Source organism: Chlamydomonas reinhardtii, chromosome 7, assembly GCF_000002595.2.
Source record: "Chlamydomonas reinhardtii strain CC-503 cw92 mt+ chromosome 7, whole genome shotgun sequence".
Classification (NCBI taxonomy): Eukaryota; Viridiplantae; Chlorophyta; class Chlorophyceae; order Chlamydomonadales; family Chlamydomonadaceae; genus Chlamydomonas; species Chlamydomonas reinhardtii.
The window spans coordinates 1,904,867-1,922,139 of NC_057010.1; the positions used below are offsets into that span (position 1 = coordinate 1,904,867).

Sequence of the window (17,273 nt, forward strand, 5' to 3'; positions counted from 1 at the left end):
CCTGGCTCAGGCCTGGCTTCAACGCAGTCAAGGAGAGCGGCATCAAGCCGCGCGCACGGAAGTGGTACAGAGCTCAGGGCTTCAAGGCGGGACACATACCAGGGCACAGGGACCGACAGGAACCAGTACTTCAGTAACAACACTTACAGCCCTGAGCTGGTTATTGACGAGTGTTGCGGAACTAATGCGTACGTAGACCAGAGCGGAAGGCGGAGTGGGCTTGCAGGCGGTCTAGGCGCCCTGCTGGTGGCCCTGGCACGAAATGCCCGCTCCTCCCTTCCATCGGGGCTTCAGCCCTGCTTCTCGGAGCCCTTCGGAACCCTTCGAAAGCTCCGAGTTGCTCCGTGCGCAGTCTGGCGCAGTGCACAACCAGTAGCGGTGCCGGCGCGCAGGGTGTGACCTGCCGGTGTCTGGCGAGCAGTCTTTGGTGGCGAGCATAGGATGGCACGGCAAGGTGTGTGGGGAGTCCTTACTGTTTGGTGTATTGCCTGCTGTGCTTGTGCTTGACTGCGGGACGTGGCTGCACGCATGGCCGGCCGTGCCTGTACCAGGCTACCAGCCAACCCCGCCCGGCTTTGTCCGGGCTGGTCCGGGAGATGAGATACTTTTGCAACCTTCGGCCTTTAGACGTTGCACCAACGTGGCGTGGGCGCAGCTGAGTGCACAGAGTTCAGGGGAACCGAGAGGCCATCCACAGCTGAACGGAGAGGCCTCACATGGCCCCGCGCTTTCCGCACCCCGGTGGAAATACTGTAGCCCCCTCCCCCGGAATTTAACCATAAGAATCTGACGAACTGTCCCGCTGGCACAGTGGCGTGGTAGCTTGAGCCGCCGGTGAGACGATAATTAAAAAGGGGCAGGCCCCGGCCCCATCCGGGGCTCAATTATTCGTCATCACGCTCATCCCCTTCAATCTCCAAATGCTCCTGAAGGCCCAGGCACAAGCGTACCTGATGGACGTGTGTGGCTCCATTGGCTGTCGCTGCTCTGGGTTCATTGCAGCAGGGTGCAGCGCCGTGGCACACGTTCGGGATTTGTCAGGCCAGGCATGCATACGTATGCCGCAGGGGAGGGTATGCCGTACCCCTTCGTCCCCTTGTCTAATGCGGGATGTGTTACCTTATCATTCTGTATGGCTGCTGTTAAGGTATATCCTACATCATTACCAAAAAATGAGAGGGGCGTGGGAGCAGGGGTGGGCAGCGGCGGGGGGGGGGGCGATTGTAATTTGGGGGTGGGTGGGGGGGGGGGCGGGGGGAGAACAGTACCCAGCCCAAAACCCGCAAGACTCCATCCGCATAAGACTAGCGACCCATTATTAATTCATGAACAGAGTGTACAAAGCGCCGCCAGCTACTGTCATTCTGCGTACCGTTGCCTGCCAGCATAGTGAACCACCGAGATGGCCTCGCTTCAGTGCAATATGCGTCCGGCTACCACCATTTTGACGCGGCGCCCGGCTCAGGTTGCGCGCAAATCTATTGGCGTAGCGCGAAGCCAGACTGTGCGCGTCACGGCTTCTGGAATGGCCCCCGATTTGAAGAAGTCCATTGACGAGCTTATTGCATCCAACAAAGTGGTGGTAAGTTTTGATGCACCAGGCAAAGCTCTGCCCCCAAAAGAGTTGTGTCGCTGAGACTCGGGCCATCCCCGCACCATCTACGTGCAGGTTTTCATGAAGGGCACCCGCCAGTTCCCAATGTGTGGCTTCTCCAACACCGTGGTGCAGGTACATAACACGCGAGCGGTTACACATTATGATGCGTGACTATCGAAAGCCAGACAGGACGCGGGCGCTTGGCCCGCACAACCACGTGCCGCCTTTTGCGGCTACCCTGCTCAAGCGCTGAGCAAGCGCAGCACCTTGATGCCCGCCCTTACCGTCTGTACCACAACAGATCCTGAACGTGATGGATGTGCCGTACCAGACCGTTAACATTCTGGAGGACGACGCCATCCGCAGCGGCATGAAGGAGTACAGCCAATGGCCCACCTTCCCGCAGGTACGCGCGGCCTCGTGACCAGGAGCTCGTGTTCGATCAGGGCATGTTTGGAGCCGCCGGGGCATTGGGGCTGTGAACGCAACAGGAGCTGGGGGTGGGCGGGGGCAGGGGAAGGCCGCTGCTGCTGCATTTGGCAGGCACGGCGCGTTCTGGCGATGGCCGGGGGGCCATGGTGGGGGTGTGGGATTCCGGGCGTGCGGCGGCAGTGCGACGGGACGGGCGGGAGTAGCGGGCGGCAGCAGGGCGCAGGGCCAGCAGCAGGTGGCAGCCAGTTGGCGCAGTGGCAACTGGCTGAACGCGGGATGGGTGGGCGTTGCACCGGGCTGCCGCCGTGGGCAGCTGGTTTGATGATCCCGCATGCGCCTGTGCCCTTTGCATCCCACTGCCCTCTCCTTAAGCGCCGTTGGCCGCACATATAACTCAGCCCTCGCTCTTGCACGAACACCGCACTCGGGCCTCCGGCCCTCGGGGACGGCCCTCGGGGGACGAGTCTCGGTTCGGGCGGCCCTCACCCTCCCCTACCGCAGCCCCGCCTGGCCCCGCCCCAGTATAGCCCATATTGCCCACCTCTTCGCATTGTAACTTATACATACACACAGGTTTATATTAACGGCGACTTCTTCGGCGGTTGCGACATTATGATGGGTGAGTCTTATGTGCGCACGTTAAGCTCACGTAGAGCTTGCGTGAAGCACGTTGAATAAGCCTCGCCACAGCGGCGATGGACACACGCGGCTTGCCGCCAGCCCACACCACCCCACGTGCACTCCACGTCTCCACCCGACGGCACCTGCCGCGCCTCGCCACCGCCTGCTCGGCCGCGCGCGCCACGTCTTGCGTGTGGGCCGTCCCGCGCACGTCCAGCTTCGCCACGCGCGCCGCACCGCGCCCGTTGCCACGAACACATCTTGCACCATCCGCCTCCGTCTCGCTCGCTGGCCTAGGCCTCGCCCCTCAGTTCAGTTGAAGGTTGGCATGACTGCCTCCTTTGCGTGTACGTGACGCTGATTGCCGCCGTCGTCTAACGCCTTCCTGCCTGGACGCAAACACGGTCTTGTCCTGCATCCTGTTGTCTATGGTTTCTGCCTGGGTATGCTCAGAGCAATCCCGCACCTCGCACGGGCTGCTACCCTGCCCCCCCCCCCCGGGTCTGTGCACCACTGCGCCTTCGGCTAATTGGTCATGCCTGCAAACCCCCTCTACACACCCCGCAGAGGCCTACCAGTCCGGCGAGCTGAAGGAGCAGCTGGAGATTGCCCTCAACTCCTAGAAGGGGAGAAGGGGAGGAAGAATGTGAGGGAGGAGATGGGAGGGGCGGACAGGCGAGCGGCTGCCGACAGGCTGTAGCAGCAGCCGGCACCAGGAGGCTGCAGCAGGGCAGGAGGAAGGAGGAGGATCGGGACGCAAGGTGCTATCGCGGCGGCTACTGGGGCCGCGCCGCGGCGGTGGTTCTGCCTCCCCCCTTTAGATGTGCTGGATAGCACACAGCTGTCGGGCCCAGGTGTGGTGGCGGCGGCCGGAGGAACGGAATGCGGTGCTGAGGAGGCAGGTGCGGCCGCGCTGGGTTGCTGGTCCGTGGGGCAGGCAGCATGGTGCAATACGTGTGGGGTGCGCGCGGGGGCTGGCGGAGAGTGTTGGCTTGTTTGCAAGCGTGCTTGGGCACTTGCTGCATGGAGCTTGACTTGGTATGCATTTCGGACAAGGAAGGTCACGAACTTGTCGGGGAGGCGGGATGGAGGCCGTTAAGAGATGTGGCCATCAAAACTTCCCCTTGACCCGCGCGCGCTCAATACGTGCTTTGTGTGTAACTGGGTTCCTTATGCGTTCCGCATCACCTGTTTCCCACACATCCTTGTAGCCCTGTTGCGCTTTGCAGCAAGACTGACAGCGTCGACTTTGCGCATTGACGGGAGGCGATAGCTGAGGCATTTACGCCGGCAGCTGTAGCATGGCAGGACAGCGAAGAGCAAGAAGCGGAGAGAATGCCATGTTGACAGAAGCACAAGGCGACGGGGACGGCGCCGGCCCTGGCCCCGGCGGGTCTCGGAGCCCGCCGGCGCGGCAGCCACGGCGCCTGCTGCGGCTGACGTTGCTACTGGGCTGCGCGCTTGCGGCGCACCTTGCCGGCGGCTGGGGCTCCGGCGCAGGCGTCGCGGCAGCCCCCTGTAAGCGCGGGCGGGCGGGGCGGGGAGGGAAGCGCAGAACTGGGCAGGGGGAATGACCCTTGGGCCCGGCGCTTTCGTCGCTCCTCGACTAGCTGAACGTCATGAACATGCGACTGCGAAATGCTCTAGCTCTTCTTCGTTCCATGTGCCGGCTGCAATTTTCCGAGTTGGCGCCTTGGGTTCAGACGTTCCTGGGCACTCCTCTTTCCCTTTACCCCAGCTGTTAGTCCTCGTCTCATTGCTTGCTTACGAATTTGGTCTTACTCTTTCGCCGCCTTCTTCGTGTGTGTACCCCTGATGTTTCACTGAGCACAGCCGACGTGTCGTTTCCGGGCGGCGCGGGCCACGCGCTTCAGTTCCAGGACCATGTGCTGCTGAAGACCGACTTCCGGGTGAGAGGGAGCTGCGAGGGGGGAGGGTGGGGGGGCCGTTCACGGAGAGCGGAGTGACTAGGTTAGGGGGGGGATGAGGGACCGGTGAAGGGGCAAGGGCAGGGGCAGGGGCAGGGGCAGGGGCAGGGGCAGGGGCAGGGGCAGGGGCAGGGCAGGGGCAGGGCAGGGCAGGGCAGGGCAGGGCAGGGCAGGGCAGGGCAGGGCAGGGCAGGGCAGGGCAGGGCAGGGCAGGGCAGGTAGTGAGGCGGCAGATGTGGATGAGGGGGTGCTGGGGCGCTAGGGCTGGTGTCCAGGGGGGAGCTGTCAGAGCAGCGCGTGGAGGCGAAGGGGCAGGCCGAAAGGGCAAGAGAAAGGGGGGGGTACGCGGAGGAGGAAGGGGGGATACGGGAATGGACGTGTGTGTATGGGGTAGCCGTGTGGGCTCTTGCGGCTGGCTTCGGGGCGCGGACTGGAGTGCGTGCCATCCTGCCCATTTCCCCTCCCCCCTCCCCACCAGGACTTTCCCACCACGGCACTGACGTTTGAGGCCTGGATAAGCACCAGTGACTTCTGCCACGCGGGTGCGTGCGTGCGGCAGTCGGGGCTGTCAACTCCATGATCCCGGGACCGAAACATGCTGCCTGGGGACCGCATGCAGCGGGTGTTGAGTTGCTGGGCAGTTGTTTGGCGGGTCAACGGGACCGGGGACATGTCACAACGGCGGGGCACTACTGGGACCGGGGGCGGGTCACAACGTCAACTTGAACTGTCAGGCTGCTGTGCTTATCATGCTGGACGGCTCGTTCCCGGAGCAATCTCCGATTGCGGAGGGATGTGTCGCCCTCAAAATTTCACTGCGTGCGTGCGTCTGTGCGCCCGTACTCCCATGCAAAACGCGCTCGCCCCTCCGCTCGCCGCGGCCGCGCGGCCGCCGGCGATATGCAGCGCCGTCACACTCGCACATGGATGTGATAGTATATAAAAAGCGCGGGGCGCGGCGCCGGCCGCGCGCGGAGAAAAAAGGTCGCGACGGTTTCGCGAAATTAAAACGTTGCGAGCTGTCCCGCGCACTACGCGGCGCGAGCTCGTGCCGATATGTGCATAATATGAATTCAACATATCATTTGCTGATATACAATTGCATCAGCGGGGCGCCGGGCGGCCAGGACAGCGAGTTTCGGAACAATGCTCGACAAATTTCCAGAAACTGCCTCGCACCGGGCTGCTCGCCCGACCTCCAGCCCAGCGCCGCTTCATGTCGAGACATTGATAGAAGCGTTTGGGCCACTCAGCAGGCTCGGGCGGCATAGTTCGCCGCGTCGGCATTTTTAGCATTTCCCGCGCCGAGGTCTGCCCCGCAGCCGCGTGAAGCTGCCGCTGGGTCGCAAGTGTTGCGAAGATATCAGTTGCAGCGCGTTAAGGTCACTCGGCGCGCACTCCGAGCACTTCCGCGCCTACACACGCCTTCCCCTTTCCACCCTTCCACCCCATGGGCACCCGCGCTCAGAACGGCGGACCCACAACACCGCACGCCCTCCCCGCTGCTTGCGTTCCGTGCCTGGCCCTCGACAGCGCTCCCAGGCGTCCGGCGGCAGCCCGTGCCAGCCAAAGAAATGCCCAAATCCACCCCCACACACGCCCCTGCACCCCCACCCTCCCCAAGCGCCGTCCAAGCCGCTCCCACCTCCTCCCCCCCCCTCCAAATTGCTCCGGGGGGATGCGTCAGCATCCCGTCATGTGGTCGTGCGACTGTACGGCTGTGCTGTTGGCGGAATGTCGTACTAGGGTATGCCGTACTGCCGCCTGCACGTGCAGGCACGGTCATGTCGTACGCCAAGGACAGCAAGTCGGAGGACAACGCGCAGCGCATCGCCGACTTCAACCACTTTGTCATCTTCGACACGCGGGTGTGTGTGTGTGTGTTAAAGAGCACAAGGAAAACGTTGCGCAAAGACAGTGTATGCGATGCAGCAAAGCGACGGTTGTGTGTGTGTGTGTGTGTGTGTGTGTGTGTGTGTGTGTGTGTGTGTGTGTGTGTGTATGTGTGTGGTGGGCGTGGGTGTATGGGCGGTAGGTTGGTGGGTGTATGGCGGCGGTACGTTGGTGGGTGTATGGCGGCGGCGCCGCGGCAGCTTGTGGCACCGTGTTTTGGGCCGCCGGCACCGTGTGCGTGTGCTTGGGTGCAGTTGTGTGGGCGGTCGGCCGCGGCGGCGGCAGTATGGCGGCGCTGGGCCACCGGCACGTGGGATACAGACTGACAGGAAGGGCCGATCCGTGGGTGCTGTCGCAGTCCGGGTCCTGATCCTGGTTGCAGCCCTCTCGGGGGCCAATGGCGTGCCCTGCGCCCCACACAACTTTCCCTGCCAATGACATGCACACACACACATACACACACACACACACACACATGCACGCACGCACGCGTGCACACAAACGGATTGCTTCCCTTTTTGGCTTCCTATCGCACACGCACCTTCCCCACAGGCCCTCCTGGCCTGCCATGACTACCAGTACATAGACCTGCTGCCGGACCCGGCCAACATGTCCTGCCACGCAGCCTACGCCAACGCCAGCGGGGGCAGCCGCAAGGTGGCTGAGGGGGGAAGGGGGAAGGGGAGGGCGGGTAGCAGCGCTGTGGTCGTAGTTGATGACAAGGGCGTGGGCGCTTTCAGCGGTCTGGCCACTGCCCGCGTCGGACCCGCCCTGTTCCGTACCGCCGTACAAACCGCCGTGCTGACCGCCTGACCTGCCCATAACCTGCTGCCCCCTCCATGCTGCCTTGGGGTCGTCCATGCGCCCTCGCCTGCCCGTCATCCTCTGTGAACAAAAACACACACACAAGCGCCATCTGGGCGGGCTTTGGATTTTGTCCATCTTGCCCCACACGCTGTTCTTACCCCACACGCCCGCACACGCCCGCCCGCGCGCCCCCACACGCGCAGCTGCCCTCGCTGTTGGAGCGGGACGGGCGCTGGCACCACCTGGCGGTGACGTGGAGCGCGGCGGCGCAGGGGCTGACGCAGATCTACGTGGACGGATCACTCAGTTGGGTCGTGTGGGGATGGGGGTTTGGGGGTGGGGTGGGGGTGGTGGACGGGGGGATGGGGGATGTGGGTCGGGGGTTGTGGGGACTTGAGGGTTGGATTTGGTTGGTTGGTTGGGCTTGGCTGGGTTGGGTTGGGTTGGAGTGGGGTGTGGCTTGCACGGGGTGGAGGGGTGGCGGCGCGGGGCGTGCGGGGATCTGGCTTCGTTGGGGCAGGGTAATGACTGTGTATGTGGATCAGGGACGCTGTACCGCGCGTCCTTGCACATGTGTGTGTATGTGTGCGCGCGCAAGTGTGCGCGTGCGCAAGTGTGTGCTCTGCCCCTGCCGCCTCGACCCAAGCGCTCGCCCTGCCCTCCTAACCCAGCCCGTCTGCGTGCCCCGCAGTGGCCTCCGCCTTCACACACAAGACGGCGCCGCTGGATCCCAACGGAGCGTTCATGCTGGGAGGGGAGCAGGTGTGGGGGACTGGGGTTGGGGCTGCTTACACCCTTGTCCAGCAAGGAACATGAGAGCCCAAGGAACACCTGCTTTTTTTCTTGTGCTCTTGACTCACGGACACTCATACACAAACGCGCGCGTTTCTCCCTACCCCACAGGACTGCTTTGGCGGCTGTGTGGACCCCAGCCAGGGATTCCACGGCCTTCTGGATGAGGTGGGGGGCGGGGGGCGGGGGGCCCACAGGACGAGGCGGGGCCGGGGTTTGCAAGGTTACAACAGGATACAAGCAGGGGGCGGGGGCGGGAGGCCCACTAGACGAGATGGGGCGGGGGGCGGTTTGTTTCCATCGTCTGCTGGAAGAGCCAGGGGTGGGGCGGGCGGAATGGTGCGAGGGCAAAGGAGAGAGGCAGGTAAAAAAAGAGGTGCTGTGCCTCGACGTACTGTAGCCGTAAGTCTTGCAGTGTTGCAGCCGCGGGCTCTGCATGTCAACGGCATCGCGATTGCCGCCGCCGCCGCAGATCCGGCTGTGGCGGGTGGCTCTGAGCCAGGAGGAGATTGTGATGCGCATGCGATGTGAGTTGTGAGACGCATGACAGATGAGGCGAGCGCGCCGTCGTGCGGCCTTTGTGGTGGATGGGGTGTATGGGCAGCTGCGCAGGAGCTGTGACCTCTGCTGTGTCAGGTTATCAACCGCCGAGCAAACCGCACACCCCCTCCTCCCCACGCCTCTCCTTCTCTCCAAACCTCTCCTCTCCTCATCCCCCCCCCCAAAACACACACACGCACACGCAGGGGCCACGGGCTTGGAGGGCTTCCCCGACCTGGTGGCCTGGTGGAAGTTTGACGAGCCCAACGCCGACCCCGGCATATTCGCGCGGCACACGGTGGCCCGGGACGCCAGCGGCCGCGGCAACGACCTGCAGCTGGAGACGCCGCCGGCGCCGCGGCCCGTGGAGATACAGCTGGTGAGGGGGCGGGTGGGTTGGGGGTTGGGGGGGGGGCTGGGGGGTGGGGCGGGGGATGGGGTGGAGGTGGGGGTGGGGTTGGGGGTTGGGGTGGGGGTTGGGGTGGAGGTGGGCGCTTAGAGGAGTCTGCGGCGTTTGTTTTATACGACACAAGGTAGAGGGGATGTGCATAGCCTGCGCTAGAAGGCACAAGGGAAAGGAAAACACGCATAATGTACGGTAGCCTGTGTGTTTGTGTTTGTTGTGGCACCACCGTGTCAGTCATGTGCATGTCTCGCCAGTCGCCACATACACACACGCGTCCTTGTGCTCTGTAACACACGCGTCCTCTGCCCATTCCCCCACCCCCTTACCCCACCGCACGCAGCCCGGCGCCGCGCGGCCTCTGCGCACCGGCGCCCTGGAGTTCCGCAACGGCCTGGCCCTCAACAAGCGCCTGGCGCCCGGCGGCTTCCCGGGCCGCAGCTTCAGTCTGGAGCTGTGGGCGCGGGGGGCGGCCATCGCGGTGAGCGGGCCGGTTGGGGGTGGGGCCGTGGGGGGGAGGTAGGATTGCGAGGAAAGCCATGGAGGTAAGCGGCTGCTCCTCTCGCGCTCTCTGTTCCTCCCGCAGTGCTGCTTCGACCGCCTCGCTGCCTTGACTCCCGCTAAACTCCCCTCCTACACATGAATGCACGACATGAATGGGTACCCACCGCTCCCACCGCCCCCCCCCCGCCGCTCCCCGCCCCCACACACACGCACCGCCCCCATCCAGGACCTGGACAACATGCAGCAACATTCCACGCAGCTCATCTCCTACGCCGCACAGCGCACCGGTGAGGGAGCGAGGGACACATGCACATATGCACATATGCACACATGCACATGCACATGCGCACATGCACATGTGCAAAAACTTCCACGGCATGCATACCTACATCCATCCATCCATGCACTGGCACTGCCTGGATCCCCCTCGCCGCACGCCCAACTTCTTCGCCGCACCACCGCTGTACCCATCGCCACCACCCCATAACCACCACCCCGTAACCACCCCACTCACCACACCACCACCACCCCACTCACCACCAACCCACCACCAACCCATCACCACCACTCCATCACAGACGCCGGCTCTGGCGGCGGCTCCGGCTCCGGCTCCAGCTCGCCGCTGCCTGGCGGCTTCCTGGACGACGCGGTGCGGCTGGAGCGGCTGATGGCGCGCAGCCTGACGCGGCCGGGGCGCTGGGGGCCCACCTGGGTGGGCGGCACCGCGGGTGAGCGGGCGGGGCGGGTGTGGGGGCGGGTGAGGGGGCGGGGCAAGAGGGCAGGGTGGAAGGGCAGGGTGGGAGGGCGGGATGGGAGGGCGGGATGTAAATTCCAGCCCAATCTAAACCAAACCAAGCTAAACCGAGCGGAGCGGGGTGGGAGGGCAGAGTGGGGCCGGGGCAGGGCGTGAAATGTGGAGATGGGGATGCGGGAAGGTTGGTGAGGAGGGTGGGGAAAAGAGGCACGAGTGCTCAATGCGCACGGGCAGCGTCCAAACAGTGCACATTCATTTGTACACGCACTCATGCTCACACACATGCTCACACACACACATGCTGTCAGGTGCTGTGGCCTTGCACGTCAACAGCAACGAGCACACCGACGACCCGGGTCGCGAGGCGGTGCTCATATTCGACGCCAAGTGGTGAGCGGCGGTGCGGGCCGCGTGGCAGCGGGCGCGTGCGGGCGTGTGGGGCCTTGTGAGGGACTGGATAGATACAGCATACGTGTGTCGCATGCGTCGTATGCCGTGCGCGCGTGCCGTCACAACCAAAAACCGCCCACCCGTCTGGCCCGCCCGTCCCAACCACCCCGCCACGCCCGCCGTACCACCCTGCCGTACCGCCTGCCGTACACTCAATCACAGGACGGACGACAAGTGGCACCACCTGGCGGTGACGTGGCAGTACGACACCGGGGCGGCGGCGCTGTACCTGGACGGCGAACCCCGGGTCGCGTTCTTCAGGTCGGATTACGGCGTCACGGAGCAGCGCTCGCCCACCGAGGGCGGCGTGGCGGCGGTGGTGGCGGCGCGCACCAGCCGCGACGGCAGCGGAGCGCTGGCGCTGGGGCAGGTAGGTACGGGAGGCGGGGGTTGCAACTATGGTTGGGAAAGCGGTGCAGGATGCACTTTTGGGGGGAGTTCAAAGCCGCAAGAGCCACTTGCTGTGTCCAGCTTCATCTGGCACGCCGCGCCACGCAACATCCCGTGCCACGCACGTGCGCTCGTGTCCTTTAAAGCACACGTGCGGGGGCTGCGGGCGGGGTGGGTCGAGGGTTGCTTTCATCAGTCCCGCCAGGGACCCCCACAAACAGGGTCGGGGGCAAGTTGTGCGTCTAACACGCATGGTTGCACGCTTTCTTTGCCGACTAGGGCCCAGGGTTGTGCCACACAATCACTTCCCCCCAGGACCAAGACTGCCTGGGCGGCTGCTTCAGTGTGGGGGACGCCTTCAACGGGGCCATGGCTGTGGTGCGGCTGTGGGACCGAGTGCTCACACAGGCCGAGGTGGGGGGGGCGGGGGGGGGCAGCGGCGCGTGAGGGGCGTCGGAGGGGAGGGCGTGAGGAGGGGAGGAGGTTCGAAGGGGCGTGGGGTGGTTGAGGACCGCGAGCACACAAGCATGCACTCGCACGTGCACAGGCCAGGCGGAGGTGGTGAGTGCCATTCTGGCTACTGCTGCCCACCATGCGCTGTGGCTGCTGCACCGCTGCCTGCCCGGCTGCTGCCCCGCTGCTGCCGTGCCGCAGGTGGTTGCGGGCATGTACGTGGAGCAGCCGCCGGCGGCCTCGCGGCTGGGGCTGGTGGGGCTGTGGGCGTTCGGGCCGGGCGGCATGGGAGCCAATGAGGCGGGCGAGCCGCTGGCGCTGGACACCTCGGGTGGGTGGGTGTGGGGGCGGGTGTGTGCATGGGGGGCGGGAGGGAGGATGCAGAGGGGGAGAGGAAGAGGGAGAGAGGGGGGGGAGTGGGAAGGAAGGGGGAAGGAAGGGGGGAGGAAAAGGGGAGGAAGGGGAGAGGAAGGGGGAACAGCGGGAGCAGGCACGCCCCAAGCCACAGGGGAATAGGGGTGCCCGAAGAGCCAGACAATAAAGAGTTCCAGCAACGCAGACGTGCTCGCGGTCGCTTTGGAATGGCCTGCCCGCCCGGTCTCCCCTGCCCTTCACCACACCGCCGCCGCCATGCCGCCTGTGCCTCTTCAGGCTCCTCCTCCGGCCCCAACAACCTGCTGCTGCGCGGCTCGCCGCCCGCCTACGTCTACTCCACGGCGCCGCTGGCGGCGGCGGACGGGCGGCCGCTGCCGGGGCCCAGCCCGGGCGCGGGCGGCTACTCCCTGGCCCTGAGCGACAAGCAGGTGCGGGTGGAGAGAGGGTGCACACGGAGAGGGGGCAGCATGTATGGGAAAGAAACACATGTGTATGTGTATGTGTGTGTGAGAGAGAGTGTGTGTGTGTGTGTATACAAGGGCGTGTGTGTATCAAGTCGGGCTCAGCCGCATGCACGCACTCGCGCGGGCACATCCCAGTGCAGCTTCTGCGCCAATAACCACCCAACCACCCTCGCAACCCCGAACCCCACACGACCATCACAACACACACACACACACACACACACACACACGCTTCGTATACAATCCCCCTTCCTACACACACGGTGCGCACACGATGCAGATCCTGATGCTCCCCAACTTCCGTGACTTCCCCTCCACCGCCTTCACGGTGGAGTTCTGGCTGTGGTCCGTGGACCGCTGCCGCCCCGGCGCCGTGTTCAGCTACGCCGCCGGCGACTACGAGCAGCTCGACAACGCCCTGCTCATATTCGACTACAACAGCTGGTGAGCGAACGCGTGTGTGCGCGTGCGTGCGTGTGTGCGCGTGCGTGCGTGTGTGTGCATGTGTATGTGTGTGTGTGTATGTGCGTGCGTGCGTGCGTGTGGGTGGGTTTTGGGGCTTGCTTGGAGGCGTGGTCGCGTGGAATCAACAGGTGCGTCTGTGTGTACGTGTGGCCGGGCTGCTGCTGTGTGCTGTTCCGGCCCTGGCCCTGGCCCGCTCAGCCCGAGACGGGTCCAAGCTGTTGCGCCTTCGCTCGGGCTGTCGCTCAAGCAAGAATGTCGCGTTCATGAATGCATACCGGTAACCGCAACCTGTCTGTGACCACAAATGTACGTATATGTCAGGGGCGTGTCTGTTATGGAGGACGAGGGAAGTTATGGCGACCACAAGTCCGGCGTGTCGGTCACCGACGGCGCCTGGCACCACGTGGCGGTCACGTGGGAGTCTGGTGAGGGCGTGGTCCGGCTGTACGACAACGGACGTCTGGTCTGGGCGGTGCGGCGGGCGCGCGGCAAGACCATCCCCTCCGGCGGCACGCTCGTCATTGGGCGGGAGCAGGTGCGTGTGTGCGTGCGTGTCTGTACGTGTGTGTAGTTAGGGAAACGGATCGGGCGCGACCCGCCCATGTGTTTGCTCTTAGTACAAATGCGAGTGCGTGCGTGTGTGTGTGTGTGTGTGTGTGTGTGCGTGTATGGGTGGGTGGGTGGACGTGTCCGTGCACGCCCTCAGCCACCGGACACATAGAGCACAACCCCCGCTACCCGTCCCACCACCCATCCCGTCACCGCCGACCCCTTCCACTTGTGCTTTACACCCGCACCCGCACCCACGCACACACGCAAACACGCCCCACGCCCACACACCTCCCCCACAGGACTGCCGCGGCGGCTGCTTCGACTCGGCTGAGGGCGCGGCGGGCGCCACAAGCCCAGTCAAGGACCAGGAGTACGGGCCGCAGGTGCGGGCACGTGTGGGCGTATGTGCGTGTGTGCGTGGGTCCCAACATCTCGCTACCCCTACTTGCCCCTACTCTCACCCTTAGTCACCCTCTCCCTCTTTCCCTCTTGGGCTCTTCCTTGGCCCCAGGACTTCACGGGTGTGATTGAGGAGATGCGTGTGTGGCGCGTGGCGCGAAGTGCGGCCGACATACAACGCGGCATTGACGCCGACGACGGCCGAGGCCCGGGTGAGTGAGCCAGTGAGGCGATTGCTAGTGGGGACAGCGCAGGTCGGCGGCGAGGGGGGTGAGCGCTAGTGGGGCGCACACGCCGCCCCCTCGTGCCCTTCCCCCAGTGCTCCAGCCCCCACTGTGGGACCCATGTCCTCCCATCGGGGCGCATAGCACCGCCCAATGTCCGGACCCCCGCCAACCCTTCCACGCTGAGTCTCAGCCCCGCCTCCCGTACATTCGATGCTCGTGTTGCCACCCCCCACCCTCTACCTCGCTACACTTCTCTGTGCCACCTTTGCATCCCCCCCGCTCCCTCCACACACCGTTTCCTTACGGGATTGGTTCAGAGTTACCCCCCGCTCCCTCCTCCCCCCCCCACACACACACCACTCCCCCCGCTCCCCCCCACACACACACACCGCTCCCCCCCTGCTGCCCCCCGCCCCCCCACCCCCCAGGCGGCTTTGACAGCCCCGGCGTGGACCCCTCCACCCCCGGCCTGGTGGCCTACTGGCGCTTCGACGAGGGCGCCGGCTACCGCGTGCACGACGCCACCGGGCACGGCCACGATCTCATCATGCTGCAGGAGCCCAGATGGGTGGTGAGAGAGGCGCGGGGGCTGGGGGCTGGGGGCGGGTGGGCCGGAGGCTGGGGGCTGGGGGCTGGGAGCTGGGCGGAGGTGCGCGCGCAAGTGTTAACATGCTACGTGTGTGTTCGTTTGTGTGTGTAGTAAAAACAGCGTGTGTGTGTGCACGGTTGATGCCGGAGGGTGTCCGTGTGCTGGGATACCCACCACACCACCACCTGCACGCAACCCCCCACGCACCCGCACCACCTGCCTGCACAGGTGACCCGCTGGCTGAGCAGCTGCGGCAACGCGGTGGTGGAGGGGCGCGAGCAGTGCGACGACGGAGACAACAGCGACGGCGACGGCTGCTCCGCCGCCTGCCGTGTGGAGCCCGGCTGGACATGCACCGGCTCCGGCCCCTCCGTGTGCGTGCGAGCAGACGCCAGCCCCTCTCCCACGCCCGCCCCCGCGCCCGCTCCCACGCCCGCCCCCACGCCCGGGCCCACGCCGGGACCGGCGCCAGGACCGGCGCCGGGACCGGCGCCGGAGCCGGCGCCCGGCCCTTCGGGCGGAGGAGGAGAGGGAGGCGGCGGGAAGGTGGACCCGCACTCCTCACCTGACACGGGCGACGGCGGCCGGGGTGGTAGGAAGCACGCACACCGCACGGGTTTGATCGTGGGGCTGAGCCTGGGCGGCGCGGGGCTGCTGGCGCTGGTGCTGGCGGGCGCGGTGGCGGCGGCGCGCAGCGGCCGGGCTGGCGGCGGCGGCCGTGGCGGCGGCGGCGGCGGCGGCGGTATCTTCAGTTCGTACGGCGGCGTGCGGGAGGCGCTGGTGCGTTCGCTGGCGCCGCTGCTGCCGGCCGGGCTGCGGGCGCGGCTGGCGTCAGAGTACCACCCGCTCATTCTCAACCCCGAGGTGGGGCCTGAGGGCCGCGGTGGCGGGTTCAGGGGCCTACCGCGCGTGTCCCTGCGGTGCCGTGAGTCGTGGCCTTCAGCCTGGCCGCATTCCGATTGCCTTAAGCATACACACGCACACGCACACGTCGACCCTATGTCCTTGTGCTTATCCACGTATGCAAACACGTACGCGATTTGACTTCCTTAACGCGCGCACACACACCTGACCGATCGCAGGAGGCGGACATGACGCCGGAGTTCGTGTGTGCCACGCCACCCCGCCACCCCTACCTCCCGCTGCCGGGAGCCCCCGGCCCCTTCCCGGGAGGCCCCACCTCCCACCTCGGCCCGCCCAGCCCCGGCACCACCGTGCCACGATTCATGTCAGCTCCGAACACACCCCTGCGCGGCGGCGGCGGCGGACACCGCGCCGGCCCCAGCCCTGGGAGCAACGGCGGCAGCGTCAGCGGCAGCGGCCGGTCGAGCATGCAAATGCCGCAGCCGCTGCCGTCGCCACTGCGCAACCTGAACTTTGGGCCCAACTTTAACCACGGGGGTGGAGGGGCGGGAGGTGCAGGGTTCGGGCAGACGCAGCTGGTGAGTGGCACGGGCGGTGGAGGCGGAGGAGGTGGAGGCGGAGGAGGAGGAGGAGCCGGGCCGTTTGGTCTCCCAGGCCTGGTGTCGCCGTTTGGGTTTGGTAGCGACATGACTGGGATTAATGAGGAGCGGGAGGAAGGAGAGGAGGGAGCGGGCGGCGGCGGCGATGGTGGGCGAGGGGGCGTGGCAACACCGCAGCAGCCCTACCAGCAGCAGCGGGGATACGGCGGGGTGGGCAATGGGTCGGCGTGAGGGCGAGTGGCGGGTAGAAGCACGGAATGCGTGGGCCGTGGGGGCTCACCGTGCAAGGTAGGGCCAGACGAAGTACGTCACACGTGGGAGCGGCGGTACTGACGCGGATGTGGCGCAGGGACCAGGGTAAGTGGGGCCGGGGTAAGTGGACCATGTTGGAAGGACGACAGGACGAAAAGAGAAGTAAAGCCACGCATGGGCCAGGGTGGGGCAGCCCGCAAGAGCATGCATGCACGGCATGAGTGAAATATATACAGGTGTGGGTCGGTAGCAGCAGACCGTGTGGCCGGCACGGCAAACAGGCCGCAGTGACATCTCTGCGGCTGTGGAAGGCGTGTGGTTGCGGACTTGTTGGTAGCAGGCAGGACGTGCGCCGATGTGTGCGGCTGTGCGCAGCATGCCGTAGCTGTTTGCAGCGGAAGTACAGGATGGGGTTGCAAAGAGGCAAAAGCAGTGTGTTGCCGCGATGCATGGACGGTAAGAGCAATGCGAGGTAGAAGCATGCGTGTATGTTGGTAGGTAGGTCCAGATGCGTCTCGTTGTAAAGGAATTTCTTCAGGACTGTAGGCAGTGATATGGGCGCGGGGTGCTAGACATGCAAGGCGGGTCGCGGCGCTGGACGTGTTCAGGGAGGCGAAACACATCGCTTGAATGCCATCGCCATTATGCAGCTGCGATGTGGTTGCAGTTGCGTGCATGTCGTGTTGCGGCTGCTGTTGCTGTTGTTGCGGTGGATCCCGTGCGGTGTGCAGATTATTCGGGGGAGGGGCAGTTGCGCAACCGGAATGGCGCGGGCGAGACAGGGCAAGGGAAGACATGAGACACCGGGGTGCTGCAAGAGGGGCAGCGGTGGGAGGTCGTAACGAAGACTGCATGCCCCTCTGACTTTGCGCTTGCAGCATATCGGTTTCAGAGGCTGCCCAGCCGTCTGCTGCAGCGCCAGC

The 17,273-nt window shown here is 65.3% G+C and overlaps 2 protein-coding genes across 2 annotated transcripts; both read left to right on the forward strand.

Moving 5' to 3' along the window:
* The first annotated feature begins 1,325 nt into the window (after positions 1–1,325).
* Positions 1,326–3,823, forward strand: CHLRE_07g325743v5 (uncharacterized protein). The gene is made up of 5 exons (XM_001702828.2): positions 1,326–1,582; positions 1,670–1,729; positions 1,899–2,003; positions 2,603–2,648; positions 3,218–3,823. The coding sequence occupies exons 1-5, from the start codon at positions 1,526–1,528 to the stop codon at positions 3,271–3,273; spliced, it is 324 nt and encodes a 107-aa protein (XP_001702880.2). The 5' UTR covers positions 1,326–1,525; the 3' UTR covers positions 3,274–3,823.
* A 62-nt stretch (positions 3,824–3,885) lies between these two features.
* Positions 3,886–17,247, forward strand: CHLRE_07g325744v5 (uncharacterized protein). Its single transcript, XM_043064073.1, has 25 exons — positions 3,886–4,168; positions 4,484–4,560; positions 5,057–5,120; positions 6,355–6,446; positions 7,024–7,128; positions 7,482–7,584; positions 7,970–8,040; positions 8,182–8,238; positions 8,543–8,597; positions 8,817–8,989; positions 9,357–9,494; positions 9,744–9,804; positions 10,096–10,245; positions 10,580–10,661; positions 10,884–11,091; positions 11,427–11,525; positions 11,766–11,895; positions 12,216–12,367; positions 12,684–12,847; positions 13,190–13,403; positions 13,720–13,803; positions 13,932–14,031; positions 14,475–14,617; positions 14,864–15,499; positions 15,718–17,247. Exons 1-25 carry the CDS (start codon positions 3,991–3,993, stop codon positions 16,327–16,329), a joined length of 3,948 nt encoding a protein of 1,315 aa, XP_042922640.1. The 5' UTR covers positions 3,886–3,990; the 3' UTR covers positions 16,330–17,247.
* Positions 17,248–17,273: the final 26 nt, after the last annotated feature.

Bases quoted from the DNA above. Each gene is read 5' to 3' on its own strand.
- CHLRE_07g325743v5 (XM_001702828.2), top strand. From the start codon at position 1,526: ATGGCCCCCGATTTGAAGAAGTCCATTGACGAGCTTATTGCATCCAAC. The intron at 1,730-1,898 runs GTACATAACACG...GTACCACAACAG, and splicing joins TCTCCAACACCGTGGTGCAG to ATCCTGAACGTGATGGATGT. The intron at 2,649-3,217 runs GTGAGTCTTATG...CACACCCCGCAG, and splicing joins CGGTTGCGACATTATGATGG to AGGCCTACCAGTCCGGCGAG.
- CHLRE_07g325744v5 (XM_043064073.1), top strand. From the start codon at position 3,991: ATGTTGACAGAAGCACAAGGCGACGGGGACGGCGCCGGCCCTGGCCCC. The intron at 8,598-8,816 runs GTGAGTTGTGAG...ACGCACACGCAG, and splicing joins GATTGTGATGCGCATGCGAT to GGGCCACGGGCTTGGAGGGC. The intron at 11,526-11,765 runs GTGGGGGGGGCG...GCCGTGCCGCAG, and splicing joins GAGTGCTCACACAGGCCGAG to GTGGTTGCGGGCATGTACGT.